Consider the following 20,343-nt stretch of genomic DNA (forward strand, 5'->3'; position numbering starts at 1 on the left):
TAAGAACATGACTTGAACAGTGGTCTCCACAGCAGCAGGCTTGGCCTTCCAAGAAGCCTGCAGATAGCTTATACTCCATGGATGCTGTGAAGAAAATACTCCAGCCTCTGCTCATAATTTATGAGGAATGCACCTATTTTATAGTTCCTGATATTTTTATATGGACTTTGTAGGGCATAGAACATGTGTATGTAGAAGAATAGATGTTGAATTATTCATCACGCACTTAACAAATATTACAGAATGACTTTGGGCTTTGCATAGTTCTGGGCATTGAGGATATAGTGGAAAACAAGACAGAACAATCTCTGGCCTCACGGAGCTTACATTCCAGTTGAGGATACTCGAGTCAAGTAAACACATCATCAGAGAACAAGCGGGGGGTGCCTGGGTGGCTCAGTGGTTTGGGCTGCTGCCTTTGGCTCGGGTCATGATCTCAGGGTCCTGGGATCGAGCCCCGCATCGGGCTCTCTGCTCCGCAGGAAGCCTGCTTCCCTCTCTCTCTCTGCCTGCCTCTCTGCCTACTTGTGATCTCTGTCTGTCAAATAAATAAATAAAAATCTTAAAAAAAAAAAAAACAAGCGGTAAACATGCTGTGCAAAGTAAAGCAGGAGATAGAGTGATGGCAAGGGGCTCATTTAACGGGAAAATAAGGCAAACGGAGGGGAGAAGGCACACAACTGAGTAGAGACCTGAATGAAGGACTGAGGGGGCCAGTCAGCTGCATGTCTATGGGAACTGCAATTCATGCAGGGGCATTGCACAGGGAATGGAGGGCAGAGAGACAGGAAGGAAGATGGGATCAGGCACCCACTCACAGCTTTGCAGCCAGTGGCCTAACAGAGCCAGTGGGCTAGAACAGTGGGAGTAGTCATCCATGGTGCAGGTAACAGGATTGTAGGTAATATGTCTGCAGACAATTTAAAGATAAACCCCAAAGTTGATGTGCTTCTTACTCTCATTGTATGCCTGTAATTCTAAATATCGGCAACATAATACCCATCCTCATAGAGACCATGCCTCCATACAGTAGAATTTCAGTTACTACATGTGGAGGAGAGGAAGGTGATAACAAATTACCATTAAGCACCCTCCACAGCAATAATTGTTGCAGAGAAGATCCATCAGTGGATGCTAAAATTACTGGAAAATATTTGAGGAGAAACAGGATTTTCATCATTTCAACATGTGTTTCTTAAGATAAAATATTTATCAACTACAAAGGGGAAGTTGGTAATTTTTAAAGGGAGAAACCCAGAATTTATCTTCTACCCACATGACCAAAGTCAACATCACCAATAATGAGATCCATCAATATCACGAACTCCTTGGTGTACTTTGAGAACAAGAAATTTTTTTCTGTAGTATTTTTGCCAAAGATGTAAAAATGAGATGCACAAGGGACATTCAACATTATTCTTCAAAAGTGTCAAGGTCATGAAAGGACAAGGACAGAATGAGGAACTGTCACAGATTAGAGGAGATCAAAGAGAAAGAACAACTTAACACAATGTGAGATCCTGGGTAGCATCCTAAGTCAAAAAAACATAAGTGAAAAACAGGTAAAATTTGAATAAGAACTGTGATCTATTTAATACTATTATGCCCTTACCATTTACCATTCCTGTGGTACCATTACTCTGGGTCTGGTAATTGTACAGTGACTATGTCAGATGCTATGTTGTGAGGAGTATGTGAAAATTCTTATTGTTCATGTAACTTTACACTTAGTTCTAAATAAAAACATAAAGAATTTTTTTTTAACTTTTAAAATACTCCTGCCAGGGTGAACCAATGTCCCTCCCTTTCCACCCCCTTGGTACAGCCCAGCCCGCCTCTGTGCTCAGAATTTCATATTTTATTCAGTGTGACGAGAATCCTCTGGAGGTTTGAGAGCAGAGGAGTGATGTGATTTGATTTTTATAACTATATTGTGGATGTTTGTTTAACAGTTTTTTATTGTTAGAATGTCTAATCAAAAAAGTTTGGAGACTGTTAGATTAGGGAATGGTATGAAGACATTATTTGATTAAGAGGAAACCCAGTGACTTTCTTTGATAAACAAATTATTATACAAGAAATTCCACGTTGTAAATGAAAAGATATGTGCTGAAGTTGCAATTTGAGGAGACTTTAGTCAAGAACAAGCATGTCTGTATTTAGACTTGTTCAATCTGGAATTGGTTTCTTAGGGTTATGTGATCACACTCAGTGATTTATGTAGGAACAGTCTTATCTACAAGATAGTTTCTCAAAATCAATTTCAACTCTACGACATGTATTGCTCATTCTTCTTTCTTAAATTTTCTTTTAAAAATTATATATAAAAGTTGATTTGTTTAAAGAACTAAACTTGCATAACCATCTTAGTGTCTATGAAACTGAATATGTCAGCCAAGAGGTCTCAAACTGTGGGCAGCCTGTGGGCAGAATGTAGCCCACATGTTTTGTTTGGTGCACACAGGGCTTTAAAAGAGTTCAGATCAACATTTTAAAATCAGGGTGGTTTTTTTCCCCAGGTTTTTGCTTAAATTCCAGTTAGTTAACACACAGTGTAATATTAGTTTCAGGTATAGAATTTCGTGATTCATCACTTACATACAACACTGGTTTTCTGTCTTCCCTTGAGAAATGGGAAGATCCCCAGCATTGGGCTTACATTTGCACAAGACAGCAGCCAGTCAGAGTTGAGTTGACCTAGCCTCCTTTAGATGAGGCATGTCCTTTCCAGGCTACCACAGTCTCCCCAAACCCCTGCCCAGTACTGTTCCCTTACATTATACTTTGTATATTGGGTTTATATTATATTTTATTATTTTTAAAAGATTTTTTTTTTATTTGACAGAGAGAGAAAGAGAGAGAGAGAGAGCACAAGCAGGGGGAGTGGCAGGCAAGGGAGAGGAAGAAGCAGGCTTCCTGCTGAGCAGGGAGTCCACAATGTGGGGCTTGATCTGACCTGAGCCAAAGGCAGATGCTTAACCAGCTGAGCCACCCAGGAGCCCCTTTTTGGTTTATATTTGATACCTAGTCCTGTAGACACTTAAGTTTTGAACATCTTGTACCTTTATAATAACTTCCTTTCTCCTCCTTCCTAGGAATCTCCCATCCCAGAAGACAAAGGCCGCCGATTTGTCTTCTCTTATTTTCTTGCCAGTGACATGATCAGTATCTTTGAGCCACCCGTCCGCAATTCTGGCATTATTGGGGGCAAGTACCTTGGCAGAACTAAAGTTCTTAAACCATCCTCGACCACGGAAAACCCCATCTACTATGGCCCGACTGACTTCTACATTGGTGCTGTGATTGAAGGTAGGTGTAAGCACAGCTTAGCCTTTCCAAGTGAATGGGTTCTTCTTAGTGGGAATTTAATTCGTTTAACTTGTAAGAGAGAGTTAGACTGCATTCCACCTGAACTAATATTCTTGTATATGTGATACAGTGTCTTGATCTCCTTATGTGTCAGTTAAACTGTAAGTTGGTCACATTCATGGGCCATAGGTGTAGAGCCCAAGCTTCCTGAACACTGAGCAAACTATTGCACATTTGTTTAGAGAGCTATGGAAAGTTCATTCATCTAGGTCACAGACCTATCTGTGACCTTGTCATTAGAAGATCGGTCTTGTTTTACCCCTAACAGCAGGATTAGAACCATAACCAAGCTAAGTGTATTTCTACCCTCTCCCCAGTGTTTGGCCACCGGTTTGTCATCCTTGACACAGACGACTATGTTTTGAAGTACATGGAGAGCAATGCTGCCCAGTATTCACCAGAAGCACTCTTGTCCATCCAGAACCGTGTTCAAAAGCAAGAAGCTCCTGCAACAGAATTGGAAAAGTATGTTTGATCATCTAAGGTCCAGTTTGGCTTTGATACTTACAAGGTATTTAGGAAGTAGTTCTTGATAAAATGAACAGGTAACCACATTTTAGATTTCAGATTTCCCTCACCAAATGGGAGTTATTACACATACACAGAAGGTTCTCTGGGTTCGTTTTAATAACTAGTAACTTAGAACTTTTTCAACTTCATTTATCTAGCAAATAATTATTGAATGCCTAATATGTATCAGACACTATCACTAGGCCCTTGGGCTTTTATCAGTCAACAGAATAGAAAAGAAGTTGCTGCTCTCATGGAGTTGACCTCCTAAGCGGTAGGAGAGGGAGACAACCAATAAAGAACACAAGTAAATCATACAGTACATGAGGGGATGAATGCTATGGAAAGTGGAGAACTATAAGAATGATAAAGATTTCTGGAGGGTGATGGTAGGTAACAGTTCATGTGGGGAGCCGGGCACACTTTGAGAAGGTGACAGTGAGCAAACACTTGAAAGAAAAGGAGTCAGGCATGTGACTGTTTGGAGGATGAGCTTTCCAGGAAGAGGGACTGGTGAGTGTGAAGCCTCGGCCTGCCCAAAGTTCTGGAAAGCAGCAAGCTGGTAAGAGCCGCAAGAGTGAGGGAGTGAGAGGAAGAGGAGGAGGTGGGATTAGACCGTAGCCCCGTAAGATGGAGTTAGATCCTCTAGGACCCACTGGGTCTTTGGAAAGATGTTGACTTTTCTCTGAATAAAATGGAGAGCCACTGTGGGGGTTTGCAGGAGAGGAATGGCAAGATTTGGCATGCGTTTTACAAGAACTCAGCTGGCTGCTGTGCAGAGACTAGATCAGGAGGGAGACAAGTTGGGACCATGCTATAGTACTCCAGGCAAGAGATGAGGGTGTGTGGACCAGGGGACATGGAGAAAATTCTGATTCTAGATGTATTTTGAAGGTAGAGCCAATGGGACTTGAGACAGATTGTAGAGATGATATAAGACAGTCATTATGAATGACTCAGGTTTTTGTCCTGAGCAACTGGAAGGAAGGAGTTGCCATCAACTGAGATGGGGAAGATGTGCCTTGTGGGTAGTAGAGGAGGGTTTTTTTGGTTGTGGGAAGGGTTTCAGTTTTGGTTATTGTAGGAGTGCTGACCACACTGACTCCATCTTTGGCCGTCCATCTTGTTCATGCCCATGCAACATACCCTCCTCAGGACTATGTGTTCCTGGCCCCATGGAGGTTAATGTCTGCCTTGATGCGATTGCAGGTGGCTTGTTCTGGTCTCCCCTAAAGTAGTGAACAGAAGGCCCCACTTTAGGTAGCTAGTAGAGATGGCTGGCCCACAGAAGGCCCCACTTTAGGTAACGAGTCAGATGGCTGGCCCACCGAAGACCCCACTTTAGGGAATTAGTAGAGATGGCTGGCCCACAGAAGGCCCCGCTTTAGGTGACGAGTCAGATGGCTGGCCCACAGAAGGCCCTGCTTTAGGTGACGAGTCAGATGGCTGGCCCAGAGAAGAAGACTCCACTTTAGGGAATTAGTAGAGATGGCTGGCCCACAGAAGGCCCCACTTTAGGGAATTAGAAGAGATCCTTTGGTGCACAAATGGCGCCACTTTAGATAGCTGCCCTGTGACCTCACCACCATGCCCCTTGCTCCATAAAAGCTGGGGTTTGAAGTCCTGACTATGTGGAGAAGAAGGGCAGAGAACAGCCGAGTGCTGCCTGGCTCATCCTGTCTGACTCCATCTCCCCGATCCCCCCTGTAAGTTACCCTGAAAGAAACTGTGTAAGTGGCTGGAGTGGCTTGCTTTGGTTTTCAGTCTTAAAGCGCCTTTCCATTATAGAGGGTACTTTGCTGACCCCCTTCCCTCTTCTAACAGTATCCTGGGTTTAAGGTATCTATCATATCCAGGTGGAGATATCAAGGAGGCCATCAGATATAGAAATCTGGCTTACAGGCAGGAGGTCTGGGCTGGGGATGTAAATGAGGAAGTTGCTGGCTTATAGATGAATTTCAAGCCACAGGACCTGGTGAAATCTCTGAGGGAGCAGTGGAAGTAGAAAAGCTCCCAGGACCAGGCTGATGTCTTCCCACAGTAAGTGCTGAGAGAAGAGACTGGGAAGTCAGTCAGCTTGTGAGGCAGGAAGAAAAGCAAGTGGGCGTGATGGCCTGGAAGTCAGGTGAGGGATGTGCAGGCCATCTTCCCTCTGGCGTGGAGCTCCGAACTCTAAAAGCAACCACACCAATCTTAATAATCGACAGGAAAATTTACCATTCTGCAACCTTTAAAAATTTGTCAAAACATGAAAAACTCTGATGGTTCTGTATGTATAAGGAAGTGAAAAAATAGTAAAACTAATTTTTATTTAGTACATTGTAATTTAAAACAAAGGCGGGACACCTGAATGGCTCTCAGTTGAGCAAGCGACTCTTGGTTTCGGCTCAGGTCATGATCTCAGGGGCATGAGATCGAGCCCCTGGTCCGACTGCACACTCCTGCAGAGAGTCTGCTTGAGAGTCTCTCTTCCTGTCCCTCTGCCCCTTCCCCTACTTGCATGCTCACTTGCTCTAAGATAAGTCTAAAAAAAAAATAAATAAAAGGTTGGCAACATCAAGAATTAAAGTGTTTTACTTCTTTGTAGAATAAACTTGCCGAGACAAGGTTGAACAGTGCTTGCCTCATTCTTGTCACATAACCAGAGCAAATATCTTTTCTATGCCTTGGCAAATTGGCATATTCCTTTCTAATTTTGGACCAGCTTTCAACATTTTATTATTTTTGCTTTCTATGTTGTGGAATATCTCCTTGCGTTCCTTTAATAACTTCTGAGAGTTCTTTTAATGTGAAGTTTCTCGCTGCATCTGGGAGATGCTTGTCCTTTCCATGCACCCACTGTCCTCATTCAGGCCCTTCTCCTAGCTGAGTGCTGTCCCCACTGGTGGTGGTGTCCTCATTCCCAGTCCTCATTCCCATTCTTCTGTACTTCCATTGTGTTAGATTCAACTTCACATCCAGTGTTAGCCCTTTTGCGTCTTTGCTTCACTTTCACTTTTCTTCGCCAATTTCCTCTCTCAATGATGTATTTCAGGTATACTCTGGGTTCTAGCTCTGAGCTAAAAAACAGATACCCAGAAGCCAGTCACTGACAGACTTGAAACAAATGAGATGATTGTTGGTGATCAATGTGCATGAGTTGTTTACGTGGTGGTCGGTGCACTGACCAGGCAGACAGGGAGTCTGTGCTTCCTGCAATCCCTCACAGTTAATAAATGTGGTAACTGAAAGTTGAACCTTGTCCTTGAGGGGCTGGGTTATTTAACAGTGTTAACGGAAATTCCCACTTATCAGAGCCTTGCAAAGGGACAGCTGCCTGTATGTCAACGAAGACAGAAGGACTCATTGTGTCAAATGGGGATTTAACAATGTGGGGGCGTCCAAGTGGGATTCCCTCCATTTCAGTGGAATGGAAAGGGCAGGGAAATCCAATGGGAGGGATTTAAGAGAGTGGGAGGATCACAGCTACTTGTGGTGAGCACAACATAAGGTATAAACTTGTTGACCACTATGTTGTGCACCTGAAACTGTGTGTCAACTCTGCAGAAATAAAATTAAAGAAAAAAAATAATGTATGGGAGGAGAGGAATTTGAGAACAGAAGTATAGACCACTTTTTTGAGGAATTTTTTGTGCAAAGAGGAAGAAACATCGGCAGTAGCTGACAGAGGAACAGGAGAAGTTTTTGCTTATTTTTAAGCTAAAATGAACAACAGCATGTTTATACGTACATGGGAATGATTGTGCTGAGAGGGAAATTGACAAATGTGTAAGAGGGGAGCTTTGTGGAGTATGTGTGAGAGATGGAACAAGGAACCTGGTGGGGGAATGGGCTTTAAGATAGAAGCACCAAGTCTACGGCCATACCACCCTGAACGCGCCCGATCTCGTCTGATAGAAGCACCAAGCATTCATCTCTGGCGGTCACTCTCAAACTTTTTGGTCTCAGAGCATCTGTATACTCCTAAAAATTAGGACCACAAAGAGTTTTTTGTGTGTGTGGTTTATATCTATTGATATTTACCATAATGAAAATTATATCTGAGAAATTAAAAGTATTCATTAATTTGTTTTAAAAAATAAAAACCCTTTCCATGTTAACACAAATAATAGCATTTTATTTTAAAAAAAATGCCTGAAGGTAGTATGAATCCCAGTGCCACACCTTCCATGTCTTCTAGCCATTCTGACTTTGGTTCCTAACGCCTCCCATCTGATCAAGAATCCGCTCCAAGGAGATACAGATCCTTTATTTGATGAATCATTGCTAAGAATCATGGAAGGGGATCTTGAGTACTTGTCAGACCTGAATACTTCTTTTGTCAAGTGTCAATCAGAGAATGATAATATTTGGAGCTAGCCATTTTCTTTCTCTGAGCCAGAAAATTTAAAAGTGCACAGGTAATTGATATTGTCAGTATCTGAAGTTCCTTTTGGGTTTTGGGTCCTTGTTGCAGTATATGGACCTCAGACTTAGAAAAAGACAAATGCTCATAAGTCCACACCTCTACACAAAAGCCCTGTGTATTCCTATATCCTTGCTTAACCAGCATCCCCTTTTGTGCTGTCATTTTCAAGAGGAGGCGTCTCCCCTGCTCAGTGAGCTTTTTCATCCTATTTTAGTTTTAGCCACTTTTCCCATACAGACATTCCCAACTGTTCTCATTTTTTTTTCTGTTTTCTTTATGCCCCAAGCTCTTCCATATTCAATTTGCAGTTGGTCTCAAATATGAGACCATGATCCAAGGTAAGTTCCTTCAGTTTTCTCATTCTTCACCTTAGAGAATTCCCGAATTATTACTCCTCTTTCTTTACCTTCTTATCAAAGATAAGTAGCTCCCATTTCTCCAGATATAATTATTCTGTTTTGGGTCTGTAACCACCTCCGTTCTGGCTGCTTCAGCATCCATGCTTCATAAACTGCTTCCATGAAGGTCATCGGTCACTTCCAGATTTAAATGGTCTCTTGTCATTTTTTCATTAATTCAACAGATATATGAGCTTGTGGCTTGTGCCAGACCTTATCATTCATATATATATATTTGCTCGAGCAAATATATGAGTGTGTAGGGAGCTCATAGTGTATGACAGGATAGCAAAAATTTTTAGTAAGGAGACGGGTAGTAAATAGTTTAGGCTTTGTGGGCCATACCATCTCTGTTGGAACCACTCAACTCTGCCCTTCCAGGGTAAAAGTAGCAGTCATAGGCAATGTGTAATGAAAGTGTGGCTGAATGACAATTAAACTTTCTTTAGAACAGGCAGCAGGTTGATTTTGAACTATTATAGTTTGCCAAGTCCCTGGTCTGGTCTTTAGCCTTTTTTGATTTACATGTAAGTCACTTTTTACGATCCCCCCCCCCTTTATTTATTCTAAGACTTTTCTTTAAAAATTTTAGCAAATGGTGTTTTGCTAGTTTCAGGTGTATAATATACTCAACTATTCTGTGCATTACTGGGTGTTAATCACCATTTGTCTATTGATTTCCTATGACCTTACTGAATTCTGTATCCATACTAGTAGGAGTTTTTAGGGTTTTCTATAAATAGTATCATGTCATCTGCAAATGTGACAGTTTAACTTCTTCCTTACCAATCTGGATGCCTTTTATTCCTTTCTCTTGTCTAATTGCTATGGCTAGCACTTCCAGTACCATGTTGAATAAAAGTGAGAGTGGACAATTCTTGTCTTATTCTTCATCTTAGGGGAAAAGCTCTGTTTCTTACCACTGAGTATGATATTAGAGGTAGAGATGTTGAGGGTTTTTATCGTGAATGGATATTGTACTTGGTCAAATGTTTTTACTGCATATATTGAAATAATCATATGGTTTTTATCCCTTTCTCTTACTGATGTGATATATCACATTGATTTGTGAATATTGAGCCATGCTTGCATCCTGGGAATAAATTCCACTTGATCATGGTGAATTATTATTTTTTTTTTAATGTTGGATTTGGTTTCCTAATACTTTTTTGAGGAATTTTGCATCTATGTTCATGAGAGATATTGGATTGTAGTTTTCTCTCCCTCGCTCTTTTTTTGTAATGTTTTTATCTGGTATTGGTATCAGGGTAATGCTGGCCTTATGGAATGAATTTGGAAGCTTTCCTTGCTCTATTTTTTTTTCTTTGAAGATTTTACCTATTAATTTGTCAGAGAAAGAGATTGAGAGAGAGAGAGAGAAAGCACAAGCAGGGAGAGCAGCAGGCTGAGAGAGAAGCAGGCTCCCCACTGAACAAGGAGCCTGATGTGGGACTCGATCCCAGGATCCTGGAATCATGACCTGAGCTGAAGGCAGACGTTTAACCCACTGAGCCACCCAGGCATCCCAATTTTTTTTAATAGTTTGAGAAGAATAGGTATTAAGTCTTCTTTATTTTTTAAATTTATTTTTATTTAAATTCAACTATCAGACATATAATACATCATTAATTTTTGATGTAATGTTTAGTGATTCATTAGTTGCATATAACACCTAGTCTCCTTTAAATGTTTGGTAGAATTGGAGTGCCTGGGTGGCTCAGTCAGTTAAGTGTCTGACTGACTCTTCACTTGATCTTAGTCAAAATGTTGTGAAGCGGTAAGTGTCCGACTCTTGATTTTGGCTCAGTTCATGATTTCAGGGCTGTGAGATTAAGCCTCACATCAGGCTCCTTCCTGAGCGTGGAGCCTACTTAAGATTCTCTCCCTTTCCGTCTGCTCCTCCCCCACACCACCCTCTCTTTAAAAAAGAAAAAATAGAAATTGGTAGAATTCATGTGAAGCCATTTGGTCCTGGACTTTTCTTTGTTGAGGGTTTTTTGGTTACTGATTCAAATTTATTGTTGGCAATCAGTCTGTTCAAATTTTTACTTCTTCTTGATTCAGTTTTGGGAGGTCATATATTTCTAGGAATTTATCTATGTCTTCTAGGTTGTTTGATTTATTAGAGTATTATAAAAAAATTATACGCCTTTACAGTCCTTTGAATTTCTGTGGGGTCCACATCCTTTTTTTTTTTTTTAATTGAATCTGGCTAAAGGTTTATCAGTCTTGTTGATCTTTTCAAAGAACCAGTTCCTGGTTTCATTGTACCATTCTAGTTCATTTCTGCCCTAATCTTATTATTTCCCTTTATTGGTTTGGAGTTTTGTTTGATATTTTTCTGGTTTCTTTAGATTTAAGGTTAGTTTGTTTATTTGAGATTTCTCTTGCTTCTTGAGTAGGCCTGTATTGCTATAAAGTTCTTTCTTAGAACTGCTTTTGCTACATCCCAAAGATTTTAGACCATTGTGTTTTCATTTTCATTCATCTTAATGTATTTTTTATTTGCTCTTTGATTTCTTGGTTGACCTAGTCATTGTTTAGTTGCATGTTATTTAACCTCCACGTATTTGTGTTCTTTTCAGATTTTTTTTTTCTTGTGGTTGATTTCTAGTTTTATGGTATTGTGGTCAGAAAAGATGCATGGTATGACTTCAGTCTTTTTGAATTTGTTGACACTTGTTTTGTGGCCAAACATATAGTCTCTCTGGAGAACATTCCATATGCACTCAAAAAGAATGTGTAATCTGTTTTAGGATAGAATGTTCTGAGTATATCTCTTCAGTCCATCTGGTCTAGTGTGTCATTCAAAGCCACTATTTCTTTGTTGATTTTCTGTTTGGATGATCTATCTGTTGATGTCAGTGGGGTGTTAAAGTCCCTTACTATTACTGCAATATTATTGTTTACTTCCTTTATGTTTGTTTTAACTGGTTATGTTATGTTGGGTGCATAAATATTTATAATTGCTATATCTTCTTGTGGGAGTATTCCCTTTATATAGTGTCCTTCTTTGTCTCCTCTCACAGTCTTTGTTTTAAAGTCTGTTTTTTCTGGGCACCTGGTGGCTCAGCTGGCTAAGCGTCCCACTCTTGGTTTTGGCTCAGAGTTGTGAAGTGACCTCAGGGTCGTGAAATTGAGCCATATATCAGCCTCCCCCACTCAGCAAGGAGACTTCTACCCTCTCCCTTTGCCTTTCTCCCTGCTTGTACACTCTCTCTCAAACAAATCTTAAAAAATAATAAAGTCTATTTTGTCTGATATAAGTATTGCTACTTTGGCTTCCTTTTCACTGCCATTTGGATGAGAAATGCTTTTCCATCCCTTCACTTAATTTGCATGTGTCTTTAGATCTGAAATGAGCCTTTTATAGCCAGCGTAATATATAGGTGGATCTTGCTTTTAGTTTTTATTTATTTTTTAATTTTTTAAAGTAGGCTCCATGCCCAGCGTGGAGCCCACTGTGGGGCCTAAACTCACGACCCTGAAATCAAGACCTGAGCTAAGATCAAGAGTAGGACACTTAACTGACTGAACCACCCAGGCACCACTGGGTCTTGCTTTTCTGTCCATTCCATCACCCTATGTCTTTTGATTGGAGCATAGTCCATTTACATTCAAAGTGATTACTGATGGATATGTGCTTATTGCCATTCTGTTCCTGTTTTATGACTGTTTTTGTATTTCATCTCTGTCCTTTCTTCTCTTGTGCTCTGCTCTCCTGGTTTGCTGGCTTTCTTTAGTGATATACTCGAATTCATGTCTCTTCATTTTTTGCATATCTGTTACCAGTTTTTGATTCGCGGTTACCATTAGGATTGCATATAGCATCTGCAGGTAGCACTCTATATTAAGCTGATGTTCACTTAAGTTTGAACCCATTCTAAAAGCACTAAAATTTTGCTCCTCTCCCCTCCATGATTAGGTGTATGGTATCCTATTTAACATCCTTTTATTTTTTTAATTCCTTAACTAATTTGTATAGATATGCTTAATTTTACTGCTTTTGTGCTTCCTTCTTTTTTAAAATCCTACTTACAGTTTTTCCTTTTCATTGGAAGAGTCCCCTTTAACATTTCATGCAGGGTTGATTTAGTGGTGATGAATTCCATTAGCTTTTGTTTGTCTGAAAAACTCTCTTTATCCTTAATGATAGCCTTGCTGCACAGAGTTCTCTTGAATGCAGGGTTTTCTTCTTTCAGCTCTTTGAATATATGCCTTCTGGCCTTCAGAATTGCTGCTTAAAAATTAACTGATAGCTTTATAGGGATTCCTTTGGATGTAACTGTTTTCGTTTCTCTTGCTGCTTTTAAGATTCTCTTCATTATTACTTTCTGCCGTTTTAATTACTATGTGTCTTGATGTGGACTTCCTTAGGTTGATTTTGTTGGGGCCTTCCTATGCCTCCTGGTTGTAGATTTCTGTATCCTTCCCCAAATTCAGGAAATTTCCAGCTATTATTTCTTCAACCACATTTTCTTCCACTTTTGATCTCTCTTCTCCTTCTGGGATTCCTATAACCTGGATGTTTCTACACTTGACAGTATTCTTGTGTTCCTTAATCCATTTTCATTTATTATTATTTTTTCTCTCTCCTGCTCAGCTTGATTGCTCTCCTGAACTGTGTTCTCCAGGTCGCTGATTTGTTCTGCTTATTCTAGGCTAATATTTTATTTTAGTGTACCAAAGGATATGTATATATAGTGTATATGTATATGTTAATATATAAATTATATATATAAAATCTATATATTTTATTTTAGTTTTTGAGTTCTTCATCTATGTAATTGGTTCTTTTCAGTGTTTTCTATCTCTTTGTTGAAGGTCTCACAGAGGTTATCCACTCAAGTTCAATGATACTTTATGAGCAATATTTTAAATTCTCTGTTAGGTATATTACTTATCTCGGTTTTGTTTAGCTCTCTTGCTGTGATTTTGTTCTGTTCTTTCATTTGGGATATATTATTTGGTCTCATTTTGTCTTACTCTCTGTCTCTTGCCTTCAGCCCAGTTGTGTGCAGTGGTTCTCTTTGCTTGTTGTGGCAGTTTTTGGTCCCTTTGGTATTAGTGGGCCAGTCTGGGGCCACCTTGGGTTTGAGTTTCAGACCAGACATTGGCCAAAGCTGTAGTAGCACTAAACTGCAGGGGGGTACTGAGAAACTTTCATTGGTGGGCAGGGTCTGTAGTTAGACCAGACATCTGGCCCTAGCCTACTGCTGGGGCTATAGTCCTAATGGTGTGTATGTGGTGATCATTCCCTCACCCTGGAGCAGGAGTCATTTTGGAGTGGTGCTCGCCCATCTGGGCTGCTTGCACCCTGCCTGGCTTGTGGCACCACTTAGGATGGACTCCTGCCGAGGTCAGGTTGGAGGGGTCAGGTTGCACTGTGCCAGCAAGGTCCATGCTGATTTTCAGTATAAGGGGACCTGCGGTCACAAGGGCGGGTAGGAAAACTCCTGCTCAGACCAGGATGGAAAGGTCATGTCTGCAGGAGACCCCACAGATGGGATGTGCTGTTTGCAAGCTAGATGGAGAGTGTTTATGTTGCCCTGGTTCCCACAGGTGTCCTTGTATTTTAGGGAGGAGAAAATGGTACCTGCTCATTTGTTCCTTTTTTTTTTTTTTTTAAATATTTTATTTGAGAGAGGGAGAGAAAGAGTGTATGAACAGGGGGAGGGGTAGAGGGAGAGGGAGAAGCAAAGTCCCCACTGAGCCTGGAGCTGATGAAAGGCTCAATCCCAGGGCCCTGAAATCATGACCTGAGCTGAAGTCAACCACTTGACCAACTGAGCCCCCAGGCCCCCCTTCTCTTTTGTTCTTAAAGAAGTTTCCCAAAGTGTCCAGTCCCTCCAGGACACACTCTGAGATTAGTAAACAAATCTCCCTCCTTGATACCCCCCGCGTTTTTCAAACTGCTGCTTCTATGCTGTATCTCAGCAGGGTTCTTTGTTGTGCTGTCTCTTTAAAGGCAGAGACTCGGTTTCCTCTTGCCCTCCTGGCTCTCCCAGAGCAAAGCTGCTCTGGGATTTTTTAAAGTTCCAGGTGTTCTTTGGGTGTTGAGTTTGATAAGTTCTTTATAGATTCTGGACACTAGTCCTTTATCTGATATGTCGTTTGCAAATATCTTCTCCCATTCTGTCAGTTGTCTTTTGATTTTGTTAACTGTTTCCTTAATCCAATCAAGAAATGGGCAGAGGACACGAACAGACATTTCTGCAAAGAAGACATCCAGATGGCCAACAGACACATGAAAAAGTGCTCCATATCACTCGGCATCAGGGAAATACAAATCAAAACACAATGAGATATCACCTCACACCAGTCAGAATGGCTAAAATCAACAAGTCACGAAATGACAGATGCTGGCGAGGATGCGGAGAAAGGGGAACCCTCCTACACTGTTGGTGGGAATGCAAGCTGGTGCAGCCACTCTGGAAAACAGCATGGAGGTTCCTCAAAATGTTGAAAATAGAACTGCCCTATGACCCAGCAATTGCACTATTGGGTATTTACCCTAAAGATACAAACGTAGTGATCCAAAGGGGCACGTGCACCCGAATGTTTATAGCAGCAATGTCCACAATAGCCAAACTATGGAAAGAACCTAGATGTCCATCAACAGACGAATGGATCAAGAAGATGTGGTATATATACACAATGGAATACTATGCAGCCATCAAAAGAAATGAAATCTTGCCATATGCGACAACATGGATGGAACTAGAGCGTATCATGCTTAGTGAAATAAGTCAAGCAGAGAAAGACAACTATCATATGATTTCCCTGATATGAGGAAGTGGTGATGCAACATGGGGGCTTAAGTGGGTAGGAGAAGAATAAATGAAACAAGATGGGATTGGGAGGGAGACAAACCATAAGTGACTCTTAATCTCACAAAACAAACTGAGGGTTGCTGGGGGGAGGGGGTTTGGGAGAAGGGGGTGGGATTATGGACATTGGGGAGGGTATGTGCTTTGGTGAGTGCTGTGAAGTGTGTAAACCTGGTGATTCACAGACCTGTACCCCTGGGGATAAAAATAGGTTTATAAAAAATAAAAAATAAAAAAAAAATATTTATGACTCACAAAACAAAACAAAACAAAAAGTTCCAGGTGTTAAGATCTACTGATTGTTAGGCCCCTCTGGTTTTCAAAACCAAATGCTATGGGGATTCATCTTCCCTTGTGAGTCCCCTGTGCCTGAAGTGTGGGGTCTGAGCATCTGTCCACGCTCCTGGAGTTCTTCCCTCCCACAGACAGTTCTCTGGGTCTGTTTGCTTCCCAACCACATCTCTGCCCTTCTTATCCTCTCAGTGCGGCCACTTCTCTACATTTAGCTGGATGTATCTGTTCGACCACTCTTCAGATCATTTTTTGGGCTATTTACACTGATGTATTATCTAGGTGTATCCATGGGTTGAGGTGATCCCAGGACCCACCTAGTCCACCATCTTCTCTGGAAGTCTTTACCACCCCCTTTTAAAAAAAACTTTTTTGAGTTCTAGAAAGTAAGAGTCTCTGATATTCCTGCTACTTCTCTGGAAGCCTATTCTTTGTATCTTTTTAATACATTTTGTCTACTGGGTTGATGTCTCTCAAGATCCTATTTTTGGTCCTCTTACTTGCTTTTGCTAAACGCTCTTGACAATCTTATTTCATTGCACAGTGTCTAAATAAGCTGCTCTCCATTCTGACCATTCTCCTGATTCTATCCTAGATACCTGTTGGCCTTTCCATGTGTCCTCAGCCAGCTGAGTCACAGTATCTTACCATTTGTACAACAAAAAAACGAGGCCGTTGTCATTTTCATTTTTGTAGCACAACTGCTTTTCCTTCTTTCTTCTTCCTTCTTTCTGTCTCATCAAGTGGAGATAGCAGTGAGTTGTGATAACATATGTAAAGCGCCAGCATAGTGTCTGGCACACACAGGAGACAAGCAATAAATGTTAATTGCCCACTTTTTCTTAATCACATCAGTGTTCCATCTGCCTTGGTTTGAAACCTAGAAGATACCTTTGACCTCTTTTATTTTGCGCCATGTTCAATATGTTAAATTCTTTTATTCCATAATATGTCTTGCCTCTGCCTTCTATTCATTTGCCCCACCATTTCCCAATTTAAAGCACTCTGTCAGTTATGAACTTCATTTGTCCGCACATAATAACAGAATTAGCTTAACCCAGTGGAGTTTTATGTTCTTCCTGGAATACAGCATCTTGAGGGAAGTGGTCTAGAGCTGGTATGGTGGCTTTGCAATGCCAGCAGAGAAATGATATTTTTTCTCCCTCTTCTCAGACATCTTAGCAAGTAGTTTTTGCCCTCCTGCTTTTCATTCTGTGGCCACAAAGTGAATGTTCCTTCTCCAGCATTGCATCTATAGAATCCAGGCAGGAAGAAGGGGAAGGACAAAGGGTAAAGGACTGAACAGCCAATCTCACCATGTCTTTCCTGTTTTTAAAGGGCTTATCCAGGAGCCCCACCCAGTAACTTCTGCTGACATCTCATTTTCTGGGCTGTGTCATGCAGCCACTCCTAGCGGCTGCTCCAAACAAAATAAGGACCGTGTTAGGAAAAGGAGAGGATAAAGATTGCACAGCGAACCACCAGTGTCTGCCATACTTCCATCACGGCTTACCTTGACGTCCACAATACCTCCTGACGTATCTTCCCATGCCCACTCTTTCCCTTAATCCACTTCATGTACAGTGAATCCTGGAACTTGACTCCAAATTCATCATACAACAATTTCCCCCTCCATTTTATTGAGGTCTAAATGTATACAGTTAATATGTACAACATGGTGGTTTGTGGCAGTTATTCACAATGTATACCAATCAAGTTAATTAACACATCCATCACCTCACATGGCTACCATTTATATGTGTGTGTGTGTGTGTGTGTGTACTGGGAATGCTTAAGATCTCTTTGCAAATATTAGGTATATGGGACAATATTACTGATTGTAGCCACAGTGCTGTACATTAGACCTCCAGAACTTATTCACCTTGTTAATGATTGTTTGTACTCTTGACCAACATCACTCCCCTCCCCCAGCCCTTGGACTTCAACATTTTTTAGATTCCACACATAAAATGAGATTATACAGTATTTGTTTTTCTCTGGGTTATTTCACAAAGCACAATATCCTTCAGGTTCATCCATGTTATCACAAATGGCAGGATTTCCTTCTTTTTTTTGGCTGAGTAACATTCCATTGTGTCATGTTTTTTATATATGTATCACATTTTTAATCTATGTTTTTTTTCCATCTATGGACATTTAGGTTGTTTTCATTTCTTGGCCATTGTGAATAATGCTGCAGTGATATGGGAGTGCAGTGCACATGTCTCTTTGAGGTTGATTTCATTTCCCTCAGAAATATATCCAGAAGTGGGATTGTTAGATACTATTATAGTTCTATTTTTAATTTTTTGAGGATATTCCATGACTGTTTTCCATAATGGCTATACTATTTTATATTCCTACCCACAGTGGGAGGGTACAAGAGTTCCCTTTCCTCCACAGCCTCCCCAGGTTATTGGCTCTTGTCTTTTTGATGATGACCATTCTAACAGGTATGATATCTCATTTTGGTTTTGATTTGCATTTCCCTCAAGATTAGTGAACTTGAGCATCTTTTCATGTTCTCATTGGGATTTGCATATCCTTTTTGGAAAAATGTCTACTCAGGTCATTTGTCCATGTCTTAATAGGATTGTTTATTTTTTTGTTATTGAGTTATATGAATTCCTTTTATGTTTTAGGTATTAACCCCTTATCAGATATATGGTTTATGCTATAGTTTGAATGTTTGTGTCCTCCCCCCAAAATTTATATGTTGATATCTCGATCCATATTAAAAGGCCATGTGATATTATTAAGAGGAAGGGCCTTTGGAAAGTGATTAGATCATGAGAACCCTATGAATGGGGTTAGTGTTTATATTTAAAACAAAACAAAACAAAACTTGGGCACCTGGGTGGCTCAGTGGGTTAAGGCCTCTGCCTTTGGCTCAGGTCATGATCCTGGAGTCCTGGGATCAAGCTCCACATCCGGCTCTCTGCTCAGCAGGGAGCCTGCTTCCTCCTCTCTCTCTGCCTGCCTCTCTGCCTACTTGTGATCTGTCAGTAGAATAAATAAACAAAATCTTTTAGAAAAAACCCAAAGAGCAAAAAAACAAAAAAACCCAGAGAACTTGCTAGCCCCTTTCCATCATGTAAGGACACAGAGAGGAGACACTGGCTATGAACAAACAAGAGCCTTCACCAGCCACCACGTGGAATCTGGGGTGCCCTGATCCTGGACTTTTACCCTCCATAACTGAGAAAAATAAATTTCTGTTGTTTATAAGCTAACCAGTCTCTGGTATTTTGTTAGACTAGCCTGAACAGACTAAGACAGTTTGTAAATATTTTCTCCCATTTCACAGGTTGCCTTTTCATTTTGTTGATTTTTTTTCTTTTGCTGTGCAGAAACTTTTTTGGTTTGATGTAGTTCCACTTGTTTGTCTTGCTTTTGTTGACTGTGTCTTTTGGTGTCCAAAAAAACATTGCCAAGACTAATGTCAAGGAGCTTTTTTCTTTTGTTTACTTCTACGGAGTCCAAATCCCAGGTTTTGTGTTTAAGTCTTAAATCACTTTGAATTAATTTTTGTGAGTTCTATAAAATAGGGATCTGATTTCATTCTTTTGTGGGGATACCCAGGTTTCCCAGCCACTTACTGAAGAGACTGTCCTGCCCCATTGTGTTCTTGGCACCCTTGTCAAAGACAGTTGAGCATACATGCATGAGCTTATTTCTGGGCTCTATTCTGTTCCATTGGCTTATGTATCTCTTTTTATGCCAGTCCCAGGTAGTTTCAACTACAGGAGCTTTTTTTTTTTTTTAAGATTTTATTTATTTATTTATTTGTCAGAGAGATAGAGCACAGGCAGGCAGAGTGGCAGGCAGAGGCTTCCCCTGGAGCAAGGAGCCAGATGCGGTACTTGATCCCAGATGCTGGGATCATGACCTGAGCTGAAGGCAGCCACCTAACCAACTGAGCCACCCAGGCATCCCTGATTACAATAGCTTTGTAATGATAGTTTGAAATCAGGAAGTGTGATGCTCCAGCTTTGTTCTTCTTTCTTGAGACTGCTTTGGCTATTTGGGATTTTTGTGGTTCCATGCAAATTTTAGGATTGTTTTTTCTATTTCTGTGAAACATGCCATTGAAACTTTGATAAGGATTGCACTGAATTTGTAGATCACTTTGGACATTTAAACAGTTATTAATTCTTCCAATGCAAGAACACAAGGTATCTTTTCATTTGTTTGTGCCTTTAATTTCTTTCAGTGTCTTAGTTTTCAGTATATCTTTCTTTCATGTCCTTAAATTTATCCCTAACTATTTTATTGTTTTTGATGCTATTATAAGTGGAATTTTTATTTTTTTCCTTTAGATAGCTCATTGTTAATGTATAGAAACACAACTGATCTTTGTATCCTGCAACTTAACTGAATTTGTTGATTAGTTCTAACATTCTTTTGGTGGAGTTCTTAAGGTTTTCTGTACATAGTACACATCATTTGTGAACAGAGACCATTTTACTTCCTTCTTTTGTATTTGGATGCCTTTTGTTTCTTTTTCTTGCCTAATGGCTAGGTCTAGTTGGATGCA

General features: G+C 40.5%; 1 protein-coding gene across 2 annotated transcripts in view; it reads left to right on the plus strand.

The window, feature by feature from the left end:
- Positions 1-20,343, plus strand: part of EFHC1 (EF-hand domain containing 1) — a 58,788-nt gene that overhangs the window by 31,648 nt on the left and 6,797 nt on the right. For both annotated transcript variants that reach the window (XM_004771876.3, XM_045071245.1), the window contains 2 exons: positions 3,096-3,309; positions 3,687-3,834. In XM_004771876.3, coding sequence (XP_004771933.1) covers positions 3,096-3,309; positions 3,687-3,834 — 362 coding nt within the window. The remainder of the gene's footprint in view (positions 1-3,095; positions 3,310-3,686; positions 3,835-20,343) is intronic.

Source organism: Mustela putorius, unplaced genomic scaffold (assembly GCF_011764305.1).
Source record: "Mustela putorius furo isolate JIRA1106 unplaced genomic scaffold, ASM1176430v1.1 tig00003983_pilon_pilon_pilon, whole genome shotgun sequence".
NCBI lineage: Eukaryota > Metazoa > Chordata > Mammalia > Carnivora > Mustelidae > Mustela > Mustela putorius.